Source organism: Eschscholzia californica, unplaced genomic scaffold (genome assembly GCF_041429995.1).
Source record: "Eschscholzia californica isolate CP2 unplaced genomic scaffold, dmEscCali1.0.p SCAF_3, whole genome shotgun sequence".
Taxonomy (NCBI): Eukaryota; Viridiplantae; Streptophyta; class Magnoliopsida; order Ranunculales; family Papaveraceae; genus Eschscholzia; species Eschscholzia californica.
In genome coordinates this window covers 16,070,988-16,095,150 of record NW_028238420.1, presented here as the reverse complement: position 1 = coordinate 16,095,150, position 24,163 = coordinate 16,070,988, and the positions used below count along the sequence as shown (strand labels likewise).

General features: G+C 35.9%; 2 protein-coding genes across 2 annotated transcripts; both read left to right on the top strand.

The window, feature by feature from the left end:
• The first annotated feature begins 7,205 nt into the window (after positions 1-7,205).
• LOC147548700 (putative F-box/FBD/LRR-repeat protein At4g03220) lies at positions 7,206-17,482 on the top strand. Its single transcript, XM_086668103.1, has 11 exons — positions 7,206-7,357; positions 9,405-9,476; positions 9,651-9,760; positions 10,247-10,307; positions 10,918-11,936; positions 12,039-12,203; positions 12,345-12,398; positions 14,865-15,779; positions 16,594-16,758; positions 16,847-16,900; positions 17,049-17,482. Exons 5-11 carry the CDS (start codon positions 11,388-11,390, stop codon positions 17,328-17,330), a joined length of 2,184 nt encoding a protein of 727 aa, XP_086524229.1. The 5' UTR covers positions 7,206-7,357; positions 9,405-9,476; positions 9,651-9,760; positions 10,247-10,307; positions 10,918-11,387; the 3' UTR covers positions 17,331-17,482.
• Positions 17,483-18,370: 888 nt separating this feature from the next.
• Positions 18,371-21,026, top strand: LOC147548699 (F-box/FBD/LRR-repeat protein At5g56420-like). Its single transcript, XM_086668760.1, has 4 exons — positions 18,371-18,486; positions 19,033-20,015; positions 20,338-20,508; positions 20,618-21,026. The coding sequence occupies exons 2-4, from the start codon at positions 19,152-19,154 to the stop codon at positions 20,876-20,878; spliced, it is 1,296 nt and encodes a 431-aa protein (XP_086524886.1). The 5' UTR covers positions 18,371-18,486; positions 19,033-19,151; the 3' UTR covers positions 20,879-21,026.
• Positions 21,027-24,163: the final 3,137 nt, after the last annotated feature.

Genomic DNA, 24,163 nt, shown 5'->3' with positions numbered 1-24,163 from the left:
TAGCTCTATTCCGTTCTAAAGCTCGGGCAATCCGGGCTCATTTGGTTGATCTCTCAACTTTGGGCCTCAGGTGCTTGTAGAAATAATCAATAGAGGATAATTTACATAAAAGTTAATAAATTTAGGAAAATGTTTTTGAAAAGAATTTATGGAAAAGAATCTTTTAGGAATGATTTTGTTGGAAATATCTTTCTGGAAGAAATTCTTATTCAATTTCTCATTAATGTATGGAATCTTAAGAAATAAAGAAGGAAAAAAAAAAGCGGGTTTTGACAGGTCGGACTGGGCCTGGCCTGTCAGACCCAAAACATAGGCCCAACCCGGGACAAGGAATGAACCTGGGTCAACCTGGCCCGTTTTCCATACATGGCGGGTCGGGCCTGTATGGACCAGACCGTTCTCGGGTCAGCCCGGGCTTTTAAACACAACTAAATGGTAGCCGGAAAACATGTATGAAATGGAGGAATGAAAACAAATTAAAATAATTTAAGAATAATAGAAAGGTCGATGTTTTGGGGAAACAAGAAAAAAATCTGGGGAATAATATTTCATATGGTGAAAAAACGAAAATTTTCCTCCAAACATACTCCGTACTATTCTTCCAAGTCGCCATCAGAGGGTTACCAGACGGCTCAGTGTTAGCGACCCATTTTGCCGGGTATCTATTTCTCCAGGAAGATCTTATCGTCTTCATATCTTCCTCGCTCTCTTCTTCCCTCATTTTCTTTCCAAAATCATTCGAATAAACATGAGCAATTTCGTTCAACATTGATTCGTACCCCATTATCTCAACTACTTTTAAATTTTCAAATCCAAATGAGAAGTGCGTAGAAAACGTAATTCGCAAGAAAGATAAAACCCTATAAATTCTTTCAAACGAGAGTTGATGGAAGGGAGAAATAATACAAGAAGAAACTAAAGGATGGGTGAATGTTTGGAGGAGACAAAAAATTATAGTACTATTAGGAGCCAGTATGACTAATTGATCGAATTCGGAAAGTGAAAAAGTTTTTTTTTTTTTGAAATATATCTACAAATGTTTTGCAAGAGAGTAGCGAAATTTCCCTCATGAGTCGAATTGGTGACCTCTAGGATCTCAAGTACTACATATATATATATATATATATATATATATATATATAGATACCTAAGTAATTAATGGATGATACGGAGAGTTATTGAGACTGTCAGATTGAGGTTGTTAATCGAATACAATAACTTCTCCGCAACAATCTATTGTGCAACAATCTATTGTGTGCGTTATTTGGATAGTCGAACTCAATATTGCCAAACATTTACTAATGCAAATTTATTCTACATTGCCGTACACTTTATTGGTCGTACTTCCTGCATAATTTGTCCCGCAATGATTAAATCGTCCTTGAATCTCAAGACAACCGACATTTTTCTTATAATATTACTGTTTGATTCACTTTTAGTTCTTCATCCCAAATTAATTACTTCACGGAAGCCACAGACCATCTGTAAGTCGTTTTAGATGAGAAAAAGCAATAACCGTTTCTAGAGAGAGAGAAGATCACACGAGATCATTTTTCCCATGAAAGGCATTTCGGGAATCAGTTTGATTCTAATATCATTTTTCCCGCGAAAGATATTTCAAGAATCGGTTTAACTATCTCTATTCGTTCCGTGAAGAAAGAAAGGATCCCAAATAATTGATATTTCTTTTAGTTGTGGAACCTTGAATGTCTGATATTTCGAATCCTCATTACCAATGAAACCGAAAGAGTTTAAAAAATAATTCGTCAATCAATTGGAAGTAACACTAGAAAGAGATTAAATAATACATGCAAGGGAATACTCAAAGGATACATGTAAATTACAAAGAGATTGTTTCCTATTAGTCCAAGATCATTTATAGGTGACATATTGTGAGAGTATGGTAGAATACTCAAAGGTGGCAAGGGTTTGACGCTCCTTGATATAGTATTTTTTTTTTTTTACTTTTTAGTGTTTAATCTTCATCCTTCACAAATCCACTTCCCTAATTTGTCAGAGAAATGTAGATTTAGGGTTTCCATCACCATTCCCTTCGGTCCTCCTTGTCGGCGTTTGGTTATTTAAGCCTCTCATTTCTCATTTCAGAAACAAACCTCTACCCTCTCCACCATTACCAACACTCTCCTCCTCCTCCTCCATATCAGGTATCTCTCTCTGTCTATGTATCATGCATTTAGGGTTGTCATGATGTCATCCCCATCTTGCATAATAATCAACTAATAGTTTTTCACCATGTGGAAGATTGAAACACTTTCTCATGTTAAATCACTATCTGGGTTCCTGATTTTGTGTTCATTTTTGTTTTTATTATTTGCATAAAAAATCATCTCTGTTAATGAAAGTTGATTACTTTTAAAGTATTCAAACGAAGAGAAATAAATAATGAAGTAGTGAAACTCCACCCACCCATGTTCCCACCATTACCTTAATGGCTTAATACACTCCACTTTCTCAATCACATTTTTGTATTTGTTTCCTTGTAAATTCATCCCAAAACCAAATCTCCTAATCAAAATAATTGAAACAAACTTCCTCATTTCACATCTCTTATATATACATCTATCCATAACAAAGCACCTTCATTTCACTCACTTGTACACAAGTGTTAAGGTCTATTTGGCCTAATTCCCTTTAAAACTAACTTTAAAAATTATAATGCCCAAAGGCCCTCTAACCAAACCCTAAGGGCTAAGGTGACAAAATTCAAATACATCTCTATGAAACACTAGCTCTGGTACACTGATACCATGCCAGAGTCTGTTGAGCCTGACTTTTTCTTGGAAGGGTAATACATATATCTATGTCTCAAACTCAAGATCTAAAGGGTGAAAACCAACTCGGTAACCCACTTCAGCCAAAAGTTGGTGATAGGTCTGGCAAGGACTAATTTAATTTACATAATGTACTGTTTTGGCGATGTGGGATAAAACTAATTATATTTATGTTGATCAGGTTTTGAAGTTGCGAAGAGATAAAGTTTTGCGTAACATCGGGGAACCTCTTAACTTTAGTCTGGTGTAGCAACTCTTCTGCCATTATTAGGAGCTTTCATTGCTGATTCCTACTCGGTTGTTTCAATACTACTCTCATTTGTTCAGTCGTTTGACTAAGGGTTCCATTTATTACCATATGAATTCGCACAAAAAGTTTTCTATATTAGGAGCTATTTTCAACAAGTATGTGATGGGTCATGAAAATGTCCCATCTAAGTCGTTTAATTTAGCCAAGTTAGTCGGTTTCGAGTCTTTATTATAATAAAATGGTTGGTTTTCTTGATTAGGTGTCTTTTGCGGAGTTAGATGTGAAAAACGGTTAAAAACGAGGAAAAGATGCATGAAGGGTATTTTGGTCATTTGAAGTCAAGGACAATCTGGTAATTTGGCCAAGGTCAGTGCGTGGTTGAAAACTAGAGGTCGAGACGAGTTCGTAGGAGAAAACGGAAGTCAATTCGGAGTCCGGATGAGTGAAAAATGCAAGGTCAAAGTCAGGTCAACATTTGATGCATATTTGGTCAATACTCGGGACAGTGTCGGGCACAAATTTGGCACGCGGTACACCGAGGAACACGTGGCGCGCTGCAGAGGCGGGTGTATCCCATTCCCGTATTTCCGCTACGCATCGAATCGGACCCTTAAGGCATGATTCGGTACGATACGTCCCAGCTTAATTAAGTGGTCCCGTGCCAACGTCTTAATCTCAGCCGCAACCTTCCGCGCAAATCAGATCCAACGGTTTCCGAGATTCAAGCTATATTTCCAGATCCCGTGCACCCGAAGCAGGTTAGAACCCGTAGTCCCAGACGCGTGTCACCTTAGCAGCCTCCAGATCCCGTGCTCCCTTCATCCGACGGCTGCTGTGTCTCTCTCAACTTGATACCATAATTGCTCCCACACCTTAACATCCGGGTTTCACCCAATTGATCCAGCCGACACGTCCCATTCCAAACCCTATTTTGTGATTTTAACCCATTAAATTCCAAAAGTAACCCTTCCTTTTAATTCTTTTTACCATTTAACCCAACCAAAACCCTAACCCATCTATAAATAGCACCTTTCTCCTCCATTAAAACCTAGACTTGCAAACCCTCTCAATCTCCCTCTCCTTTTTCAATCCCCTCTTACCTACTTCTTTCTTTCTCTCTTCTCTACTACTATATCCTTCTTCTCTATTCCCTTACCTTCTCTTCTCTACTTTTCTTTCTCTAACCTATTATCTATTTTCCCAACCTAATCCATCTTTTCCATTATTTTTCTATCTTTCTCTACCACTACTACTACTTCTTCTCTACCATTATTATTCTTCCATTAATAGTCATCTCCTTCTTTCTTCAATATTCTTCTATCATCTTTATCCCCTTTCATCTTTTCTTTCCAACTTCTTTCTACATCTAATTTCTTCCTTCTCTTTCTTTTCTTATTTGGGTGCAATAAAATAGCTATTATTTGGATTTCTTGGAGTAAAATTCTTGAGCAAAAAGGGAGCAAATCTTGGATAAAATGGAGATACATGGGGATGTGGAATTTGAACATTCTTGGTGATTTCTTTCCATTAATTTCTTAGTATTTTCATTTATTTTACAATGTCAATGAATATTACTCTAGATTCCATGCATAGTTAATTTAGCAATTTAAGGTTGTGAATGAAACCCATTTTGAATCTTTATAATACTTGTTCTTGATTAATTAAATCCTTTGATGTGCTTTAATGTCTATTGATTGTTTATCTATATGGATTGGATTTTCTTTCTATTACTCATGCCTCATAATTAGATATTTCATACTTTCGTTAAGTTGTTAGATGGAGTATGCTTTTTAGATGATGAATAATAGTTAAGCAATCCGAACCATCTATAAGAAAGACAATTAGAATTAGTAATTATAAATTGTTTTATCTAGAATATCATCCGGAATCCAAATAGTTCATTATATTGGATCCCGAGTAAATACAAAAGAGATTTAAGTAATTAAGTGCTTGTTTTATAAAGTGAAATTATGCGGTGGATTTTATAACCTTAGATATCTTCTTACCTCTCTCTTAATTAGTTTATTTAGTTTTATTCGTTTTCTTATTTCTTACATATCAATCATCAAATCTATGAAGTGGGTGTGTGTGTGTGTGTTAGTTTAAGTTAGCTATTGACATTTTGATTATTGGGCTAAACTCGTCGTCAATATCCGAAGTTACCTACCTATTCCTTGGGACGATTTCCCGGTTTACAAATTATACTATAACTTGACCCCGTATACTTGCGGGAATAGACCTATTAATGGGCCTATCAGTATGTCACTGCAAATAAGTAGGTTCTTGAAAAAGACGTCTTCATAGCTAACCTTTCAAGGTCATTCAGTGAAAGTCGCGGATTTTATAGTAAATGAGGAGTTGCTGACATAACCTTAATGCACAAAAGAGGCAAATAGTAATATACCCATACCACGAGAACCACATGCAATAGAACTAAATCCATCGCATTTTGAAGTCCTTGCAATAAATTCATTACAAAATAGGTAAAGCAATTTTTGACGACTCTAGGAAGATATGAGTGCACTACTTCATTCATCAGAGGAGTAAGACGTGAGACTCTTCTTAACATTCCTACACAATCCTTGATATCAACATAAGCATGTTCAAGAGAAGAAAGGCTCTCCAAAGCAAAATTGTGCCACATGTAACCTCTGCAGGAGAAGGATTTGAGATTCTGAGCATATAATTTAAGACACCCGATTCTGCTATCACCCAATAAAAGGTTATAGTCCTTCGAAACGAATAACTTAAGTGATAGAGAAGATATACTACTGACATCCACAACACAATTCTCTATGATTAATGACTCCACAGCTTGACAGCTTGAATCTAGCTCACTAAACAATTTCCCATCTCTAGTTGAAAGCGAATAAAGCCTTAGATACTCGAGCTTCGGTAAATCAACTGCGTCAGGTAGGGAAATGACCGACTCCTCCCTACTACCCAAGTTCAAGTCCATCGTCTTCACTGACTTACAGGTAAAGACACAGGGATGGAGCTCAAAGGTATGATGCCCCTTAACAGAAAGATGAATAACTAGCTCTTGTAAGTTGAATTCCAAAGCCATACAGATCCATGCATTAATATGATTTTTAATATCAGAGGCATGCTCATGGTTGTCATTCCAATTAAGATGAAATCTTTCTATATCACACTAACGTGACATGCTCATGGTTGCACGAAGGCATCACAACCACATTCAGTCTCCGAACTGAATTCATTTATGTCAAGCTTAAGAATAGGGAGTCGTCTTCAAAGATGCATTCATCTTTTTGACAAAAAATGCAGGTTTGGACTGCATTTTTATGCCAATACAAGAGAGAATACGATGAATGAGGGGATCAGATAACTTGCTGAGTCTATCCAATGAATAAGTGTTAGTTGAGGTAAATTTTATTTCTTTTCCCTATGAATTAATAGAATAAATCACTCACCACTTGGTATCTATATCTCAATTTGGACTCCATATCAAAGTAAAGTGATTTGGATATGCCTAACTGTCCGATGTTTACATTGTATGTTGCTTGAGTAACTTGTTTTCGCGAGATTTAAAAAGGAACCACATTTTCGAGTCATGATGATTCTTTTCAGCAATAGTCTAGTAATCCAAACACCTAGTTGTCGTATGATGTCAATCTTTTATTATGCATCTTAAGAATGAACTCTGATTATTGTCTATTGGTTTTCTATCTTCTTTTATTTAGTCTTCAAGGTTATCTCACGATCTCTCAGCTCAGTAGGAAGTGAACCTATTCCGTTTTGCAATCTCAGATAATTGAAGCTCCGAACATGCCTTTCAAGACAATATTTCGATGCAATACCATTCTTATTCAAGATCTTCACTAAAATGGAATCACTTCATGGAGAAATTGAAAAGGTAACAAGTTTCAAGTCTCCACGTGTGTGTTCTTTCTCCTAAAAATACACCATGGTATACATCAATATATGATATATCTTCATCTAATTTTTCTTTTTAATAATACCAGGAAGTCAAACTAAGCTGCTCAATGCTAGAGTTAGAATACCCATATCAAAAGGATAAGGTAATAACCATCAAGGCATCAAGCAGATGAGCACTTTATTTTTTTTTTACGCACTTAACAACATGGGCAGAGAAAGAAAAGCAGAGCCATTTTAATTAACTGTTTTATGATTTTCTCCAGGTAAAGAACGCCGTTGTGTTTCTGGAAATTTTACTAAAGAATGCCGTGGTGTTGAAGAAGTTGGTGCTATATGTTTCGTCAAGAACTTCTTCAGGTGTGAAAATCATGATAGTCTAGAACGTCTGGTAGCACTTTCCTTTTTAGGAATTCCAGTAAGTGAAATATTCATCCCCTTTTCGACATTTAGTGACAAATACTTCTAAATATTAACTTCACGTTTTGGGTACTCTTGATTTCTATTTGATATTCCCCACCTTATTCACCTTGTTTGTAATCTTCCATACGAATTGCAATTACATATGCTGTCTCATTTCCCTGAAAATAAATTAAGTTTAGACCAAGAATTAGAATGCTTTTCTTTGTCTTTGAGTTATGAAATATAATATCTATTCCCATGCTTAGTTTGATGAATGATGATGGACTTATGCTCTTTAGGGGGGCTGGTTCGCCAACTTTATGCTTTTCTGTATCTCTGTTGTTCCTCATTTTCTTAAAATTCTTGAGCAAGTTGTGTTGAAACTAGAAAACTTCCATTATTTTGAAAGAGTGAAGGGTAAAACTGAGATCCGATATGGACTGGTTGATGGTTTTATTTTATGCGCATTAGGTATGAATTACTTTTTCTTCATTTGTTGCTATTTTGTGGGTGAAATGGTGTAAAGAAATAACCATATGTCGTCGAAGAACTATCTCGTAGAAGGGATCGGACAACCTTGGACTTGGAATGTCTTAGGTGGTGTTTTCTTTTTCACACTTCAGATCTAAAATTTTAATAAGGGTCTGACCACATGCTAATCACATTTCAGACGACTTGCTTTTATTATGTTTATGTCTGGAGAGGGTTTGCAAGAATGAGGTGGTGTAAAGTGAGTCAGGCTGTCCGAGGCTTGACACAAACCATGGCTGGGCCGCATAGTTCACCTTGTTGGCTTATGTAGGAGCTTGTCGCATGCTCAACATGCCAACGTGTCGGGCCTGTTTATGGGCACTAGCGATTGATTAAGAGGAGAAACGAGAGGGGTTTTTCTTCTTCTGAAGATAGTGAAGAAAGAGGGAATTTATGCTTTGGAGTGTTCCCGCTGAGGGAATCTACAAACAAGAGGTTATGAGGGAGTTAGAGAAAAGAGGCTTCCCATCATAATAGTGTGGTAGCTTGGGAGGAGTCCTTAAAGAAACCCCAGAAAGAAATTGTGCAAGTTTTTTTCTGACGAATGTAGAAACTCTATTTATAGGATGCAAGATTTGAGGAGTGATGGCATGTAGAAGTTATGTTAGGGATGAGAGAGATAGAAAGAAAGCCCAAAAGGGATATTAAAGTGGTGGTTACCATAAAATCTCCTTACTCCAAGCATGGTCCATGCTAACAACATGCCTCAGTTTGGGTGTGCCCTCGCCAGCCTAGCCTACCTCGAGCGTTTGAGATTTAAAAAAAATATGGTTTCCTTTTCATTCTTCATTGGTGGCGGATGGAGAAGAGAAAGGAGGAGGTAGTTACAATGGGGTCCTGTTGAAAATAGTGAAGTTCGCCCTCGAATATAACATTAGATGTACTAGCTCTCCGCATATCAGATTATATTATAAATGGCCAACCTCTATAAGATATTTCTATTTTATATGTTATGTAATGATGTTTCATGGTAGTTATGTGCTTATATCATTCTGTGATGTATCTATATCATATGACATAATGATTATAATGAATCTTTGAAAAAGTTAAGTAATATTTTTAGGAAGATTTTGTCGTAACCACCAATTTATTGGACGATCCCTCTAATTTTCATGGACTTAAGGATGAATTTTCTTAACTTTATATCTCGATGTGAGACAAATGTTGAGTAGTGGGTAGAAATAAAAGTATTCTCGAATTAAACATGACTCGGAAGAGAACCACACGATTCCTTTCTCAATCCATTCCCTATTTAAGGTCTTGTCATTTTGTTAATAGTTCTGAAATCGACGATTGTAATGTTGAGTGAATTCGATTAATATCATTTTTGCTTTTATCTTTTAGCTCTTCGTTATAGAATATATATATTCATTCTTTAAAAAAAGCCAATTGGTTATAGATGGACACACAAAAGTTCAAATATGCTAATTCGTTGTCGGCCATCTTTTTTAGATGAGAGGCTATGTTATTGTTTAATTTTACAATTCATATTGTCATACAAGAGATGTGTGATTGTAGCAAAATGTTGTCAGGTCTCGGAGTCATCCAGAGCAAACTCTACATAATCAATGACACCCTTGACCCACCAGACTCGCACATTTGAGGTAACTCCCTCTTCCCATACAGACCCATAATCATCCTTTAAGTTATTACAATAAGAATCCTCTAACACGATTGAATGCGATATTTTATCTAACCTCCCTTGCAATTTTTGTACTAAGTTTTGTTTTTTTACCTTTTAATTTTACACTTACATTGTCAGGCGTTTGTTGCATCAGATCGTTACTTAGCAAAACCAAGAGGTTGGGAAAAAGAAGCTCACTATCTTTGAGTTCTAGATACACATCAACAAGTTGAGTTTTTGAGTTTGGAATGGCTCATTTCTTCGGTAAGAGTCAATACATTCTCTTCATCACTTTGGTATTTTTAATGTTGTTAAAAATATGAAGATGGGAAAATGTGCTAACTAGGCAATAAAATTAAATTCCAACACTTATTCTTGGACTGAACCCTTGATCCTCTTAAAGTTAGCAAAATGTATGCTAGATTTCTTGCGCTATAATATACGAGTTGGTTATGTGGGAATATTACCACTTGGCTATGATGGTGTTTATATGGTTTTCTATGTGTCAAAGTTCTTGGATCGATATTATTGTATTAATGACAAATTAAACCAAATTTCATATATGTTTTATCATTGACTGAATTTTTAACCAAATCATAAAAAGTTGGAATGTTATTACATTCTGACTAATGACGATCTTTGCCGTATTTAAGGGGATTGTTAACTAGGGTTTTGCTCTCCTTCAATCTTAATTCTATAAACTAAGGTTTCAGATTTTTTTACCCGTGCAAAATTGTTCTTTTGCGGCAGAGCTCTCAATCAACTTTCTGGCCTCGGGGTTCACTATTATCACCAAAATTCTGCATCTCAGGTCTTTCTCTCTCCCTCTCTCAAGCTAACATGATTAATGATTAAGATTATAATTTCTAGATAAACAATTTTTAAGCCCTTCACCTTTTGTGAGGATTTCAAAATATTACTTGGCAATGTTTATTGGATTATGAATTGATTTTTCGTGTGTCTGATGAACTTCTATGACATTTAGTAATTTACATTCGACAAGTCAAAAGCACCAAAAAAATTGATAACCTTGCCAACAATCCAAGTAGCAAGTTTTCAAGCATAATACCTTATTTATTTTCCAAATATCCTAGACCTTTAATGTATATCTTCAATTCAAATCTAGTTAGGCTTAACAATGCTGGAAGTTGAATCCTCTAAAAAGGATATTTTAGATACAACAAACATCATAAGATTCACCCTTAAACGAGATTGATATCAAATTGCGAAAGATCGGTTTAAATTGTAAGATTTGACATACATTCCTTCTTGGTTTACTTCATCTTCAGAATTTGATTGTATAGATATTTATGTAATGTGAACTTTAAAATCTGTTCTTTATTGATCGTGTAGTTGAGTTCTGACTTCTATTTAACACCAACAATCAATCTAAGATTACTAACACTTATTCATTAAATCAGATTTTTGCAACAAAAACTCCATGGACAGAAGAGACTCACCTGTTTGATCGGGCGAGGATAGACTAAGCAAGTTATCTGATCCCATCACTCATCATATTCTCTCTTGTATTGGCATAAAAAATGCAGTCCAAACCTGCATTTTGTCAAAAAGATGGATGCATCTTTGGAAACGACTCCCTATTCTTAAGCTTGACATAAATGAGTTCAGTTCGGAAACTGAATGTGGTGGTGATGCCTTTGTGCAATTTGTTAGCAAGGTGCTCATGTTACGTTACTGTGATATAGAAAGATTTCATCTTAATTGGAATGACAACCATGAGCATGCCTCTGATATTAAAAATCATATTAATGCATGGATCTGTATGGCTTTGGAATTCAACTTACAAGAGCTAGTTATTCATCTTTCTGTTAAGGGGCATCATACCTTTGAGCTCCATCCCTGTGTCTTTACCTGTAAGTAATTGAAGACGATGGACTTGAACTTGGGTAGTAGGGAGGAGTCGGTCATTTCCCTACCTGACGCAGTTGATTTACCGAAGCTCGAGTATCTAAGGCTTAATTTGCTTTCAACTAGAGATGGGAAATTGTTTAGTGAGCTAGTTTCAAGCTGTCAAGTTGTGGAGTCATTAATCATAGAGAATTGTGTTGTGGATGCCAGTAGTATGTCTTCTCTATCACTTAAGTTATTCGTTTTGAAGGACTATAAACTTTTATTGGGTGATAGCAGAATCGGGTGTCTTAAATTATATGCTCCGAATCTCAAATCCTTCTCCTGCAGAGGTTACATGTGGCACAATTTTGCTTTGGAGAGCCTTTCTTCTCTTGAACATGCTTATGTTGATATCAAGGATTGTGTAGGAGCGGTAAGAAGAGTCTCACGTCTTACTCCTCTGATGAATGAAGTAATGCACTCATATCTTCCTAGAGTCGTCAAAAATTGCTATGCCTATTTTATAATGAATTTGTTGCAAGGACTTCAAAATGCGATGGATTTAGTTCTAGAGCCCATGGTTGTTGTGGTATGGATCTTTTCTTTTTTATCTAAACCAAGTTAACTGTATATACTTAGTACATAGTTTCGTAAATGAAGATCTTACTATTTTCCTCTTTTTTGCACTAAGGTTCTGTCAGCAGCTCCTCATTTAGTACAAAATCGTCGTCTTCGACTCAATGACCTTGAAAGATTAGCGGTGAAGACTTCTTTTTCAAGACCATGCTTATTTGCAGTGACATACTTGTTGAAGATAGCTCCTAATATAGAAACACTTTTCGTGCGAATCCATACGGTAATAAATAAAACTCTTGGTTTTTTCTCTACCCATGCTTTTTGTTAGTTTATTTACAGCTTGCCTACTACAATTCTTGACTCTCTCAAAATGAATATAGTCATTGCCTTCTTTAAACACTAAACTTTGCTCATTTTGCAGGATCCTTTAGATCGTCCAATGTATCGCAATAATTTAGTAAGTAACACCAACTCAGTATTGTTGTTAATTTTTTTTTTTACAACTTTATGAACAGTTTCAGATGCTAATATTTTGTTTATGACAATCATTCGCTACATTGTTCAGTTAGGGTCGGATTCAGTGAATCAAAATCTTCGAGAAGTGGTGTCGAGCCCATTCATGCTGCATCGCCTCAAAGTTATCACAATTGTAGGAGTTGAAGGACGTTATAACGAGCTGAATTTCTTGATTTTCTCTTGAAGAAGGCCTTAGTCTTGAACAAAGTGGTTATTGTGATTAATTGGGACTGCCGAGATACTACTCCTCACGTGATAAGTAATTTTCGCCAAAAGCTACTAACGTTTCAGATGGCCTCTTCGTGTCGGATAGAGTTTACCTTCATATGAATTTCTGTCGGTGACATTTTCATTCCCTTCTCCGATTTACTGATGAAAACTTCTGAAGATTATTTTTGTGTTTTGGGGTCCCCTTCTTGACTTCTATTTCTCATCATCCATCTTATCCACCTTGTTTTGAATCTTCTTTTAAAAACTACAATTATCTATACTGTTTTATTTCCCCGAAAATAAGTTGGCCTTAGACCAAGAGTTGGTATGTTTTTATTTGTTTTTGAAGTGTAAGAAATATTGTTCTTTTTTTTTGGTGTTTAGTTTGATGAATAATGGTGGACTTGTTATTATGTTCTCTAGTCTGACTCTTTGGCCAGATTTGTGCCCTTTTGCAGCCTCTGCTATTTCTTGATATTCTTGAGCAGGTTGTTAAAAAAACCCTCCACATCCGATGAGGACTGATTGGTGAATATTATTATATGCACATTGAGTGTGAATTACTCTTCATTTGCTGCTAATTTGTGGCTGAAATAAGTTGATCTTTACTTGTTGGGTTTGAAATAAGTTGATCTTTTCAAAGTAGTTTAGTGAGAAGGGATGGGACATCCTTGGGCATGGAATGTTGTAGATGGTGTTTTCCTTTTCGAATTTCAAGTCCGAAAGTTGAAGAGGTTCGACTTAGTGCTAGTCATATATCTGATTGTTCGTTTTGTTATGTTTACTTTGTGGAGAGAGTTTGTAGAAAGGCAGTGGAGTAATGTACCAAAGCCTACCCAAGCCTGTAATAGGGTGGCTGGCTTGGCATGTTGGTTCACCGGACTTGTTTAGGAGCACTACCACTTAAAAGGGTGGCTGTTAGCAGATGGGATTCTCTCCTGATGGCTGACAGAAAGAAGATCGAAAAAAGAAGGGATTTTGCTCAGGGGTGTTGTACAAAGGAAATGTACCTACAAGAGGTTATAGGGGAGTTAGAGAGAAGATAATCTTTTCTCATGGTTGGATTTGTCATTTGTGTGTTTGGAATGGTTTTAGGTGAAGGTGTGGAGGAGCCATTAAAGAAACCCGACAAAGAATCTGTGCAAGTTTCTATTATAGAAGCTTAGTTGGGGACATCAAGAAGAGGGAGAGAGGCTTTCCTGGCTTAGTTAGCTTGTGGTTCCGTCAAATCTCCCCAGTTTAGGCAGGTCATCATATAGCTAATACGTAAGCGTCACCCGACTTGGATATTAGCCAGCCGATAGCTCTCAAACCTATGAGGCCAACTTGGCATATCTCTAGCTTGTTCGATACAGGACAGGCTTGCCCAACTAATTGTCACTATGGCATTATGACCCTCACTGTTCACTTATATAAGATCCATGATGTTGTTTCACTTTTATCTACTGTATCATATGATTTACTATGACATTTATGTGTTATACTTTTATTTTGAGTGTAATGAATCTTAAAAGAAAATTGTACACATTAAATTTTTTGATATTATAATGCAAAAAATCGGAAGATCCATTCCTCAATATGAGGACTTCATGCACTCCATGGGTTCGCTTAGTTCCTCTTAACTGAAATTTAGTAGATTTAAGTTACAGTAAACAATAACTCAGGAAAGCACGAAATTATTTTTTTCTCCAACCATCCATAATCTCCACCTATAACACCAAAACTATGTTCTTAAGTCTGTCATGTAGAATTTCTTGTTACCCTTTCGATGTGGTATTCCTAAACTTTTTTTTTTTTTTCTTGAGATTGGACTTCGAAAGTCTTGGATCCTAAAAACTATAGGGCTGTAGTAGTGGACCTGAAAGTCTAAATATTCCTACCTTTGCTTTATTTATGACGGAGAGACTCGATCCTAAAACTTCATAGATTTAAGAGGGAGTGTACAACCACTGCACCAAAGAGTGGTGGAGAAATTTAATTCTTTTTGTTAATACAGACTGATGGTAACGATCGTAAAGTTTTCGGTTAGTGTACAGAAGGTCCACAAATGCGAAAATGTGCTGCACAATTGTAATAGTTAATAAGACTTTAGTTGATTGACCCGGGAAAAGTGGCAGAGCTACCAACAGCCACTGTATAACATTTTCCCCAAGGGGGGAAGATGAACTTGCAACTGAAAACCTAAAAATTCAACTTCCAATTTCAATTGAAGTAGACAATCTCAAGTTCGAAGGAGATGAAGAACGTTGACAGGCTTAGTGGTTTACCTCAAGGTATTCTTCATCTCATATTCTCTTCCATTGACACCAAACTTGCTGTTCAAACTTGTATTTTGTCTAAATCATGGAAAAACTTTTGGAAATCTATCCCCTTTCTCAACTTTCATGGTGATAATATGTCTGAAACTTTTCAAAAGTTTATTGATAAGGTACTCATCCTCCATGAAAACCCTAATCTTCAAAGTTTCCGTCTTTCCTGTGAATCCTATGATTATGTTGATGAATGGATCCTTGCTGCACTGAAAAAGAATGTTGAAGAAATTTATGTTCATTTAGATGATAGTCATCCAGATTCCTTGCCTGAATTGCTCTTTAATTCGAATTCGTTGACCATTTTGGAGTTGAAGTTCATGGGAATTTATGACCCCCCTGATAATCTTAAGGTACCTGATTTAGTGAATTTGCCTCGGCTTAAAACTCTGGTTCTTGAAAATTTTTGGATTCTAAATGATGATATGAACAATTGCATTTCAAGTTGCCCTGTTTTGGAATCATTGAGTTTAATTGGGGGCGACTTCGGTGAAGATAGTTATTCTATTTCTTCTGAAAGTCTTAAGCATTTGGTTATAAGAAATTGTAATAACTTTCAGAATAGTTATGTAAATGGATATAACATCAAAATAAATGCTCCAAATGTTTTATGGTTTAGTTGTCAAGGCATCTTGTCTGCATTTTCTATAGAGAACCTTTCCTCATTAAGTAAGGCTGAAATTGAAATCAAGTGGTATGAAGAAGATGAAGAAGACGAAGAAGATGAAGATGAAGAAGACGATCCTAAGGAACGAATGATGACATTTCTAAGGGGGCTTCAAAATGCTGAAACTCTAACGTTATTGGATAAGTCAATTGAGGTAAACCTCTCTTCCACAAATAGCTTCAGATGTATATATATATATATATATATATATATATATATATATATATATGTTTTGTAGAACCTGCTTATTATCAATTGCCAGGTCCATTAGACATATGCCCAATTAGTATTTGTGCAATTGGATAATATAGTGATATGTATATAAGTATCTAATATTTACATTGTATGTTGCTTGGATGAATTGGGTTGCGAATATTTTATTGGTGCCGTGCTTGGTTGCACACTTCTCGAGGTAAAATATAGGTGTTTCGTATTTTAACTTACACCTTTATGCAGTAGAGGGGGGAGGGGGTGCATATCAACATCAGTCGCTCGTATTTACTCTTGTTTATCTTATTACAAAGTGAAACTGTAGAGTAAGAATGTGACAAGTAAGTGAAGTAACAACTCTTGTTGTCCTTTTAAGGGACAGGTGACTATTAATGAAAAAGCATCAATATCTTTTGGCATTATTATCGAAAATCTACTCTTTTATAGTACAAAATCAATAAAGTATACTATTAACAAAATAAAATACTATTAATTTGTAGAATACCACACTAAAATATATGAAATTGAAGCTACACCGTTGAGCCTTGAGGCATTGCCTGACATCGTCAAAGTAAACCACATTGGGGCGGAAAAACGTGTCTTAAAACATTAACTACGAGTTTGGATCACGATTTTTTACCAGAGACGTCTGAGGGCCTAAATTGTCATATGATGTGAATTTATACTTGCATTTGAAGAATGATCTTTTGTCAATTAATCTATTTGTTTTCTTCTTTTATTCTTCTTTTGTCTCTCAGGTTGTCTCGAGATCTCTCGGCCAAATAGAAAGTGAGACCGCTCAATTTTTCAATCTCAAATATTTGAAGCTGCAAACATGCCTTTCAAGAAAATATTTCGATGTTGTAGAATACTTTTTCAAAGTCTCTCCTAATATTGAATCACTTCATGTAGAAATTGAAAAGGTGATAGATTTGTATGTTTATGTCTCTTCTCCTAAAGAAAACTCCAATATTTGATATCTTTTCCTAACTTTCTTCTGATCATTATCAGGAAGATTGCTTATGTTTCTCAGACCCACAACAAGAGTATCCACTGTGGGATAAGGTAGTCATCAAGCATGCTAGCACTTTACACTATTTTGATGCATTTACGGGAGGAAAAAAAAGTGATATTCAGAATGTAGTTGTAGCCTATCAGAAAGAGAGAAGAAAAAAGCTCTACGATTCAAACTAATTATTTTGGTTTCATGTAGGTAATGATTCATTCAGCGAAAAAACAAGTTCAAGAAGCTGGGGCGATGTTTGAACATATGCATTATCACCTGAAGTTTGTTGAGGTTAGAGGATTTGAAGGACGTCTCAATGAGCTAATGTTTCTAGGGAGTTTGCTGAAGAACGCAATGGTCTTGGAAAAGATGGTGCTTTATGTTTCTGCCAACGATTTATCATCTGGTACGAAGATAAAGCTAATGAAATTTATTGAGGAGCTACTAATTTTGCCAACTTCTTCAGGTGTCACTATCAAGCTAGTCTAAAAATTCTTAAGTGATTATCGGTATGTTATTACTCTAAATGTAATTGCTAGTATGCACCCTTTATAATTCTGATTTGTTTCACTATGTAACTAGAAAGTTAAAGATTTTGTCCGCTGATAGTGTTGAAATCAATAGCTTTAATGTTGTTTGAATTCTGTTTGTTACTTCTGATTTTATGTCTGAGCACTTGATTGTCTAATGTGATTATCATTGCATCATTGGCCTATATCCCCAAAACATAAGACCATGATGGTTTGCCTTACAATATTCTTTCTTGTTAACACATTTATCTAATGTAAAATATGCCCAATCTGTTTCTTTTTTGGTGGATTTTCTACTACCAATCACACCCACTGCATGCCAGCCTCGTATCAGGTATCTCCTTTATCTTTGCCCCCACTTCCAGACCTAAGCTGATTCATTTAGGATATTGCTAATTAAATTTCAATACTAATTAAATATGATGTTCTTTTGATCTTTTTAACTCACAACTTACAGTAACTGTTGATTTGTTGGTATTTCACTCTTTTAGATTACTTGTCCAACCCAAGAACTAGAAAAGAAGAAGCTCAGAATCTTTGAGTTCTAAATCATTAGCAAGTTATCAGATGGTGGAGGTATTTGAGGAGCTCATTTTTTGGTAAGAGTTGAGACATTGTCTTCATCATTTTGGTCCTAATTTCTTTAGAATAAAAAAATAAGTGTTTAGTGTCTTTCAAAGAAGAATCCAGTCCTTACAAAGTTATTAAATGTACCATAATCGTCGTGTATTCAGTTAGATACTCAGTTATTGGAAAATAGTATCACCACTTGGCTATCTTACTCTTAATATGGTATCCGTATGCCTAGTTTTTGTACCGTATTAATTGTAGTAAATGAAGAAGTTATACCAAATTCCATACATTTTTGTACTTCGAATCACTGGTCGTCTTTTTAAACAAATCATAAAATGTTGAAATCTAAATATGTTCGTAAATGAAGTAACTTTTCCGTATATAAGGATTGCGAAGTTGGGTTTTACCCCCCTTCACTCTTAATTCTATTAACCTAGGTTTTCGGTTTTCCAATCTCACAAAATTGTTTCTTTGCGGCAGAGTTCTCAATCAACTCCCTCGCCTTTGATCACACCCACCATCACCAGAATTCAGCATATCAGGTCTCTCCCTTTCTCCATATCTCTCTGTCTCACTCTAACATGATTACTGGTTAAGATTTAAGACTATGTTTCACAGAGAAAAGATCTTTAGACCCTTCACGTTTGTCAGGATTTCATATTACTTTGTCGAATCACTAATTGCATAGTGAATGATTTTTCCTATCTATGAATGAATTAGAGCTTCATCACAGTTGTATGTGACTCGTAGGATTAAGATCGGAAATCTTTTTGATACCACCAAAGATTTAGTAAGAAATCGTGTGATTCCCCTCAAATGGAATTGAGATCAAGTTCTGAAAGATAAGATTTAAATCATAGGATTGTAAAATCAACTTTTAATCGGTGTGTCTACCACTCTCTGTTTTAGGTTGTTTTCAAATCCAAGTAATAAGAATTTTGAAAATTTGTTACTAACACTTACTCTTTGTAAATTTAATTGGTTTGATTCTTCGCATATTTAACTTATAACTTCATTTTAACTCCAGCAAACAATCTAAGATTTCTTACACTTACTTGTAAATTTGTTGTTTGAATAAAAGCTCCTAGGAAAGTTCCCGACTCAGTACAACGGCGGTGTGACCAACAGGTAACTGTTGCTATATAAATTGGTGAAGGTAACACCAAAATATTCTAGTTCAATTTGAAGAAAATTGTGGAATCTTCAGATGGAGAGTAAGGTTGATAGGCTTAGCGGTTTACCTGAAGGTATTCTTCATCAGATATTCTCTTGTGTTGACACCAAAATTGCAGTTCAAACCTGTGTTTTGGCTAAATCATGGACAATCTTCTGGAAATCCCTACCCTTCCTGAGCTTCAAAGGTGATGATACCCAAGAACCCTTTGAAAAATTCATAGAGAAGGTGTTTATTCTCCATGAATGCCCTAATCTTCGAAGTTTTCGCCTCTCCTGCAATTTTAATAAGTATACAAATCGATGGATTCTTGCTGCTTTAGAAAAGAATGTGAAAGAGATTTATGTTCATTTCAGTGATGATCATCTTCCTTCGTTGCCCGAGTCCCTCTTCATTTCCAATTCGTTGACCATTTTGGAGTTGAAGTTCTTGAACATTAATAACCGTTCCTGTATTCTCTATTTTCCTAGTTTAATGAGTTTACCTCGGCTTAAAACCCTAGTTCTTGAGAATTTGAGGATTGTAAGTGAAGATATGAGCAGGATTATTTCAAGTTGCCCTGATTTGGAAACATTGAGCATAATTGGGGGTGGTTTTGGTAAATATAAATTCAATATTTCTTCTCATATTCTTAAGCACTTGGTTATAAGAAATAATAACTACCTCCCAAGCAGTACTTTGGATGGATTTAACATCCAAATATATGCTCCAAATCTTTTATCATTCTGTTGTGAAGGTATTCTGTCTCAATTTTATCTTGGGAGCATCTCTGTAACGGTTAAGGCTGAAACTGAAATTAAGTTGTCTGAAGAAGACAATTATGTGGAGAAGATGCTGACATTTCGAAGGATGCTTCATAACGCCGAAACTCTTACATTCTTGTCTATATCAATTGAGGTAAAGTTTTCATTTTCTTTACAATTTCATAGAACTTAGTTGTTATCACTTACCACTAGACGTTTGTATCTCAATTTGGATTTCTGCATCAAAGAGAAGTGATTGGGATAAGTCTAACAATCCACATTTTACATTCTAAGTTGGTTTTGGGGAGATTTTAAAACAATTATGTGTTCAAATTGTGATGATTCTTGTTAGTAACACTTTAGCCATTCAAGCACCTAGTTCTTTGTACGATGCCAATCTATAATATTTTGCATTGTAAGAATAACTCTGACTATCGTTCTATTTGTTTTGTATGTTATTTCTTTTGGCCTTCAAGGTCCTCTCAATGTCTCTTGCCTTACTAGGAGGAGCAAGTGGTCCTATTCAATTTTGCAAAGTCAGATGTTTGACGCTACAAAGATGCCTTTCAAGAAAATATATTAACGCAGTGCCATACTTTCTCAAGATATTTCCTAATGTAGAATCGCTTCATATAGAAATTGAAAAGGTGAAAGATCTGTGTGTTTATGTTCTTTCTCCTAAAAATACACATCAAGAACACGGAAAGGAAAAGAAAGCAGAGTCATTTAAATAAACTATTTTCTGATTTTGTCCAGGTAAGAAAAGAAACCCAAGAAGTAAAAATGATTTCTCAATGCATCCATTATCACCTCAAGTTTGTTGAGATTCGAGGATTTGAAGGGCATGCCAACGAGCTTATGTTTCTTGAAGTTTTATTGAAGAACACTATGGGCATGCAGAAGGTGGTGCTTTATGTTTCTGCGAAGACTCAATCACTTCGCGCGAGAAGAAAACTAATCGAGGACCTACTGCTTTTGCCAAGAATTTCTTCTGGTGTCGAAATCATGCTAGTCTAAGACGTCTGGTAGCATTTTCCTTCGTATCAATTCTAGTAAGTGAAATTTTAATCCCCTTTTTGATATTTAGTGACAATTACTTCTGAATGTTAACGTTATGTTTTTAGTACTCCTCTTGACTTCCATTTAATATTCCCCATCTTATTCACCTCGTTTTATGATCTTCCTATAGTGGTTGCAATTATCTGTACTGTATCATTTCCTATACTATATATTAGGTTCAGACCAAGAGTTGGTATGAATGCCTTTCTCTTTGAATAATTAAGAATATTGTCCTTTCTCGCGTTTAGTTAAATGATGATGATGATGGACGTAATAACAATAACAATGGAGTTATTTTGTGGGTGTAATAGTGTCGAAGAAGTATCTAGTGGGAAGAGATGGAACAGCCTTGGACCTTGAATGTCTTAGATGGTGTATTCTTTTTCCACATTTCAGGTGTGAAATTTGAATAAAGGTCTGATCCCATGCTAGTCACATTTCAGACGGTTTCCTTCTATTCTGTGATCATGCTCAGAGGATTTGCAAAAAGGAGATGGCGTAGAGTGAGTGAGGCTACTCAAGGCACAGGCCGTGGCTGGGCCGCATTCTCGACCTTGTTGGCCAGTTTCAGGCCAACACTATTAGCTCGAGCTTGTTGTGTGCTCGAGATGCCGATGCGTCGGGCTCATCAACGAGCACTTGCATTTGATTTAACCGACGGAGTGACACTCCTTGCCAGAGGGGTATTTCTACTACAGACGATAGTGTAAACAGAGGAAATTTTTGCTTCGAAGTTTATATGAAGGGAATCTACAAACAAGAGGTTACGGGGTGTTAGAGGGAAGTAGTTCTTTTCTCATAATTAGGACCCATTAAAGAAACCAAGAAAGAAACTATGCAAGTTTCTTCTAGCAACAGTAGATACTCTATTTAGAGGATGTAGGATTATGAGAGAGATTGACTATTAAGGCGAGTTGTTTGGTTTAAATCTCCTTCGCTTATGCGGGCGGGACTGAGAGAGAGAGAGAGAGACTATTAAGGCGAATTGTTTGGTTTAAATCTCCTTTGCTTATGCGAGAGAGATTGACTATCAAGGCGAGTTGTTTGGTTTATTTCTCCTTCGTTTATGCGAGAGAGAGAGAGACTATTAATGCGAGTTTTCTTATTTAAATCTCCTTCGCTTATGCGGGAAGGACTGATTAGCCTGACGGAAGCTAACATGCGTCAGCTTGGCAATGGACATGCTGACTTAGCCTACCCCGAGTCCTTTTGAGATAGCGCTAGCTGGTCAGACTCGACCGACATTGTAAAAGGTAAAAAAGTGGTTTTGGTGGCAGATGGAGATGAAGGGAGCAGGTAGTTAAAAATGGAGTCCTCTAGAAAAAATTGAAGGTTGCCCTGACCCTTGCTAACAACATGCGCCAGGTCAGCCATGGACATGCCAGCTTAGCCTACCTCGAGTCCTTTTAAGATGGCGTTAGCTGGTCAGACTCGACCGGCATTGTAAAAGGTAAAAAGGTGGTTTTCGTGGCAGATGGACAAGAAAAGGGGGCGGGTAGTTAAAATGGAGTCCTCTAGAAAAAACTGAAGGTTGCTTTAGAATGTTACAATAGATGTACTTCTCCACATATCGGATTATATTATAATTGACCAATCCATACAAGATAGTTTCTATTTTTTATTTTATGTAATGACGTTTCATGGTAGTTTATGTGCTTATTTCATTATGTGATGCATCCATACCACATGATGTACTGAATACAATGAATCCTTGAACAAAAGTAAAGTTAATATTTAAGGAGATTTTTGTTGCAGTGACCAAAAATTTGGACCATCTCTCGCTTAATATGAGGATTTAATGCACCCATTTTGCTTATCTAGTCCCTCACATCTAAAATTCATGGATTTAAGAATGACTTTAACTTTTACTACTCTTTCCCTTGACTCTATATCTCTAAGTAAGACAAATATTAAGTAGTGGGCCGAAATAATAGTCTTCTCAAATTAAGGATGACTCAGAAGACCACCACACAATTCCTTTTTGAATCCCAAATTTAGGTTTGTCCGTTTGTTGATAGTTCTAAAACTAATGAAATGCTGAGTCCAGAGTGAATTCCATTTATAACTTCTGTTTACCTTTAAGCACTTTGTTTAGAATATATATTATTAAATGGACACGAAAAATACAATTATGCTAATCTTTAGTCTGCCATCATGTTAAAATGAGAGGCTATACTATTGTTTGATTTTACAATTCATCATGTCCTCAAAGCATGAAGAAAGGGTGAGGCAGACATAGGGCTCGGTCCCAAGGATTCATTTAGGTTATAACAATAAGAAATCTTTAACACTAATGACTGCCTGTATTATCTAACTTTCGTGGGAACTCTTGTGCTAATTAAATTGTGATCTTCTTGGTTTTTAACTTTAACACTTAGTTTGACAGTCGTTTTGTTGCTTCTTAATCTTTTAGGTTTACTTATTAATCAACCCCAAGACGTAGGGAAAAAGAAGCTCACTAGATTTGAGTTTTAGATACAACATCAAGAAGTTACCAAATGATGGAGTCATTGGAAGACCTCATTATTGGGCAAGAGTTAAGACATTATCTTTTTCGCTTGGGTCCTTTTAATCTTAACAATATGAATAAAAGAAGATTGGGAAATGTGCTAACTAAGCAAGCAAAATGAAGTTCTAAGACACCTTATTGGACTGAAGCCCAATAAGAGATCCTAGACTTCTTACGCTCTAATATACAACTCCGTCATGTGGAAGTAGTATTACCGTTTGGTTATCTTAGTCTTAATATGGTTTGTATGTATGGAAGTTCCTTTATCGATATTATTGTATTAATAACAGATTTACCAAATTCCACATATGTTTTGTAGTCCGTATCATTGACGAAATTTTAAACCCCAATCATAAAATGTTGGAATGTAATTTCATTCGTAGTAATGATGATTTTCTACCATATATACCGGGATTGCTAACGGGGGGTTTGCCCTCCTTCACTCTTAATTCTATTAACCAAGGTTTCAGGTTTTTCATCTTTAGAAAATTGTTCTCTCGCGGCGTATTGATCAACTACCTCGCGTCGGATCACATCCATCATCACCTGGATTCTGCATATCAGGTGTCTCTTTCTCTCACAGGCTAGCATGATTAACAATTAAGATTATGTGTTGCAAAAATGATTTTTTAAACCCTTCACCTTTTGTGAGATTTCAAAGTACAGTCGGCATGGGCGGAGCTACATGGAGACTAACCCTGGCTGCAGCCGGGGTTGGTTTTCGAATATCTATA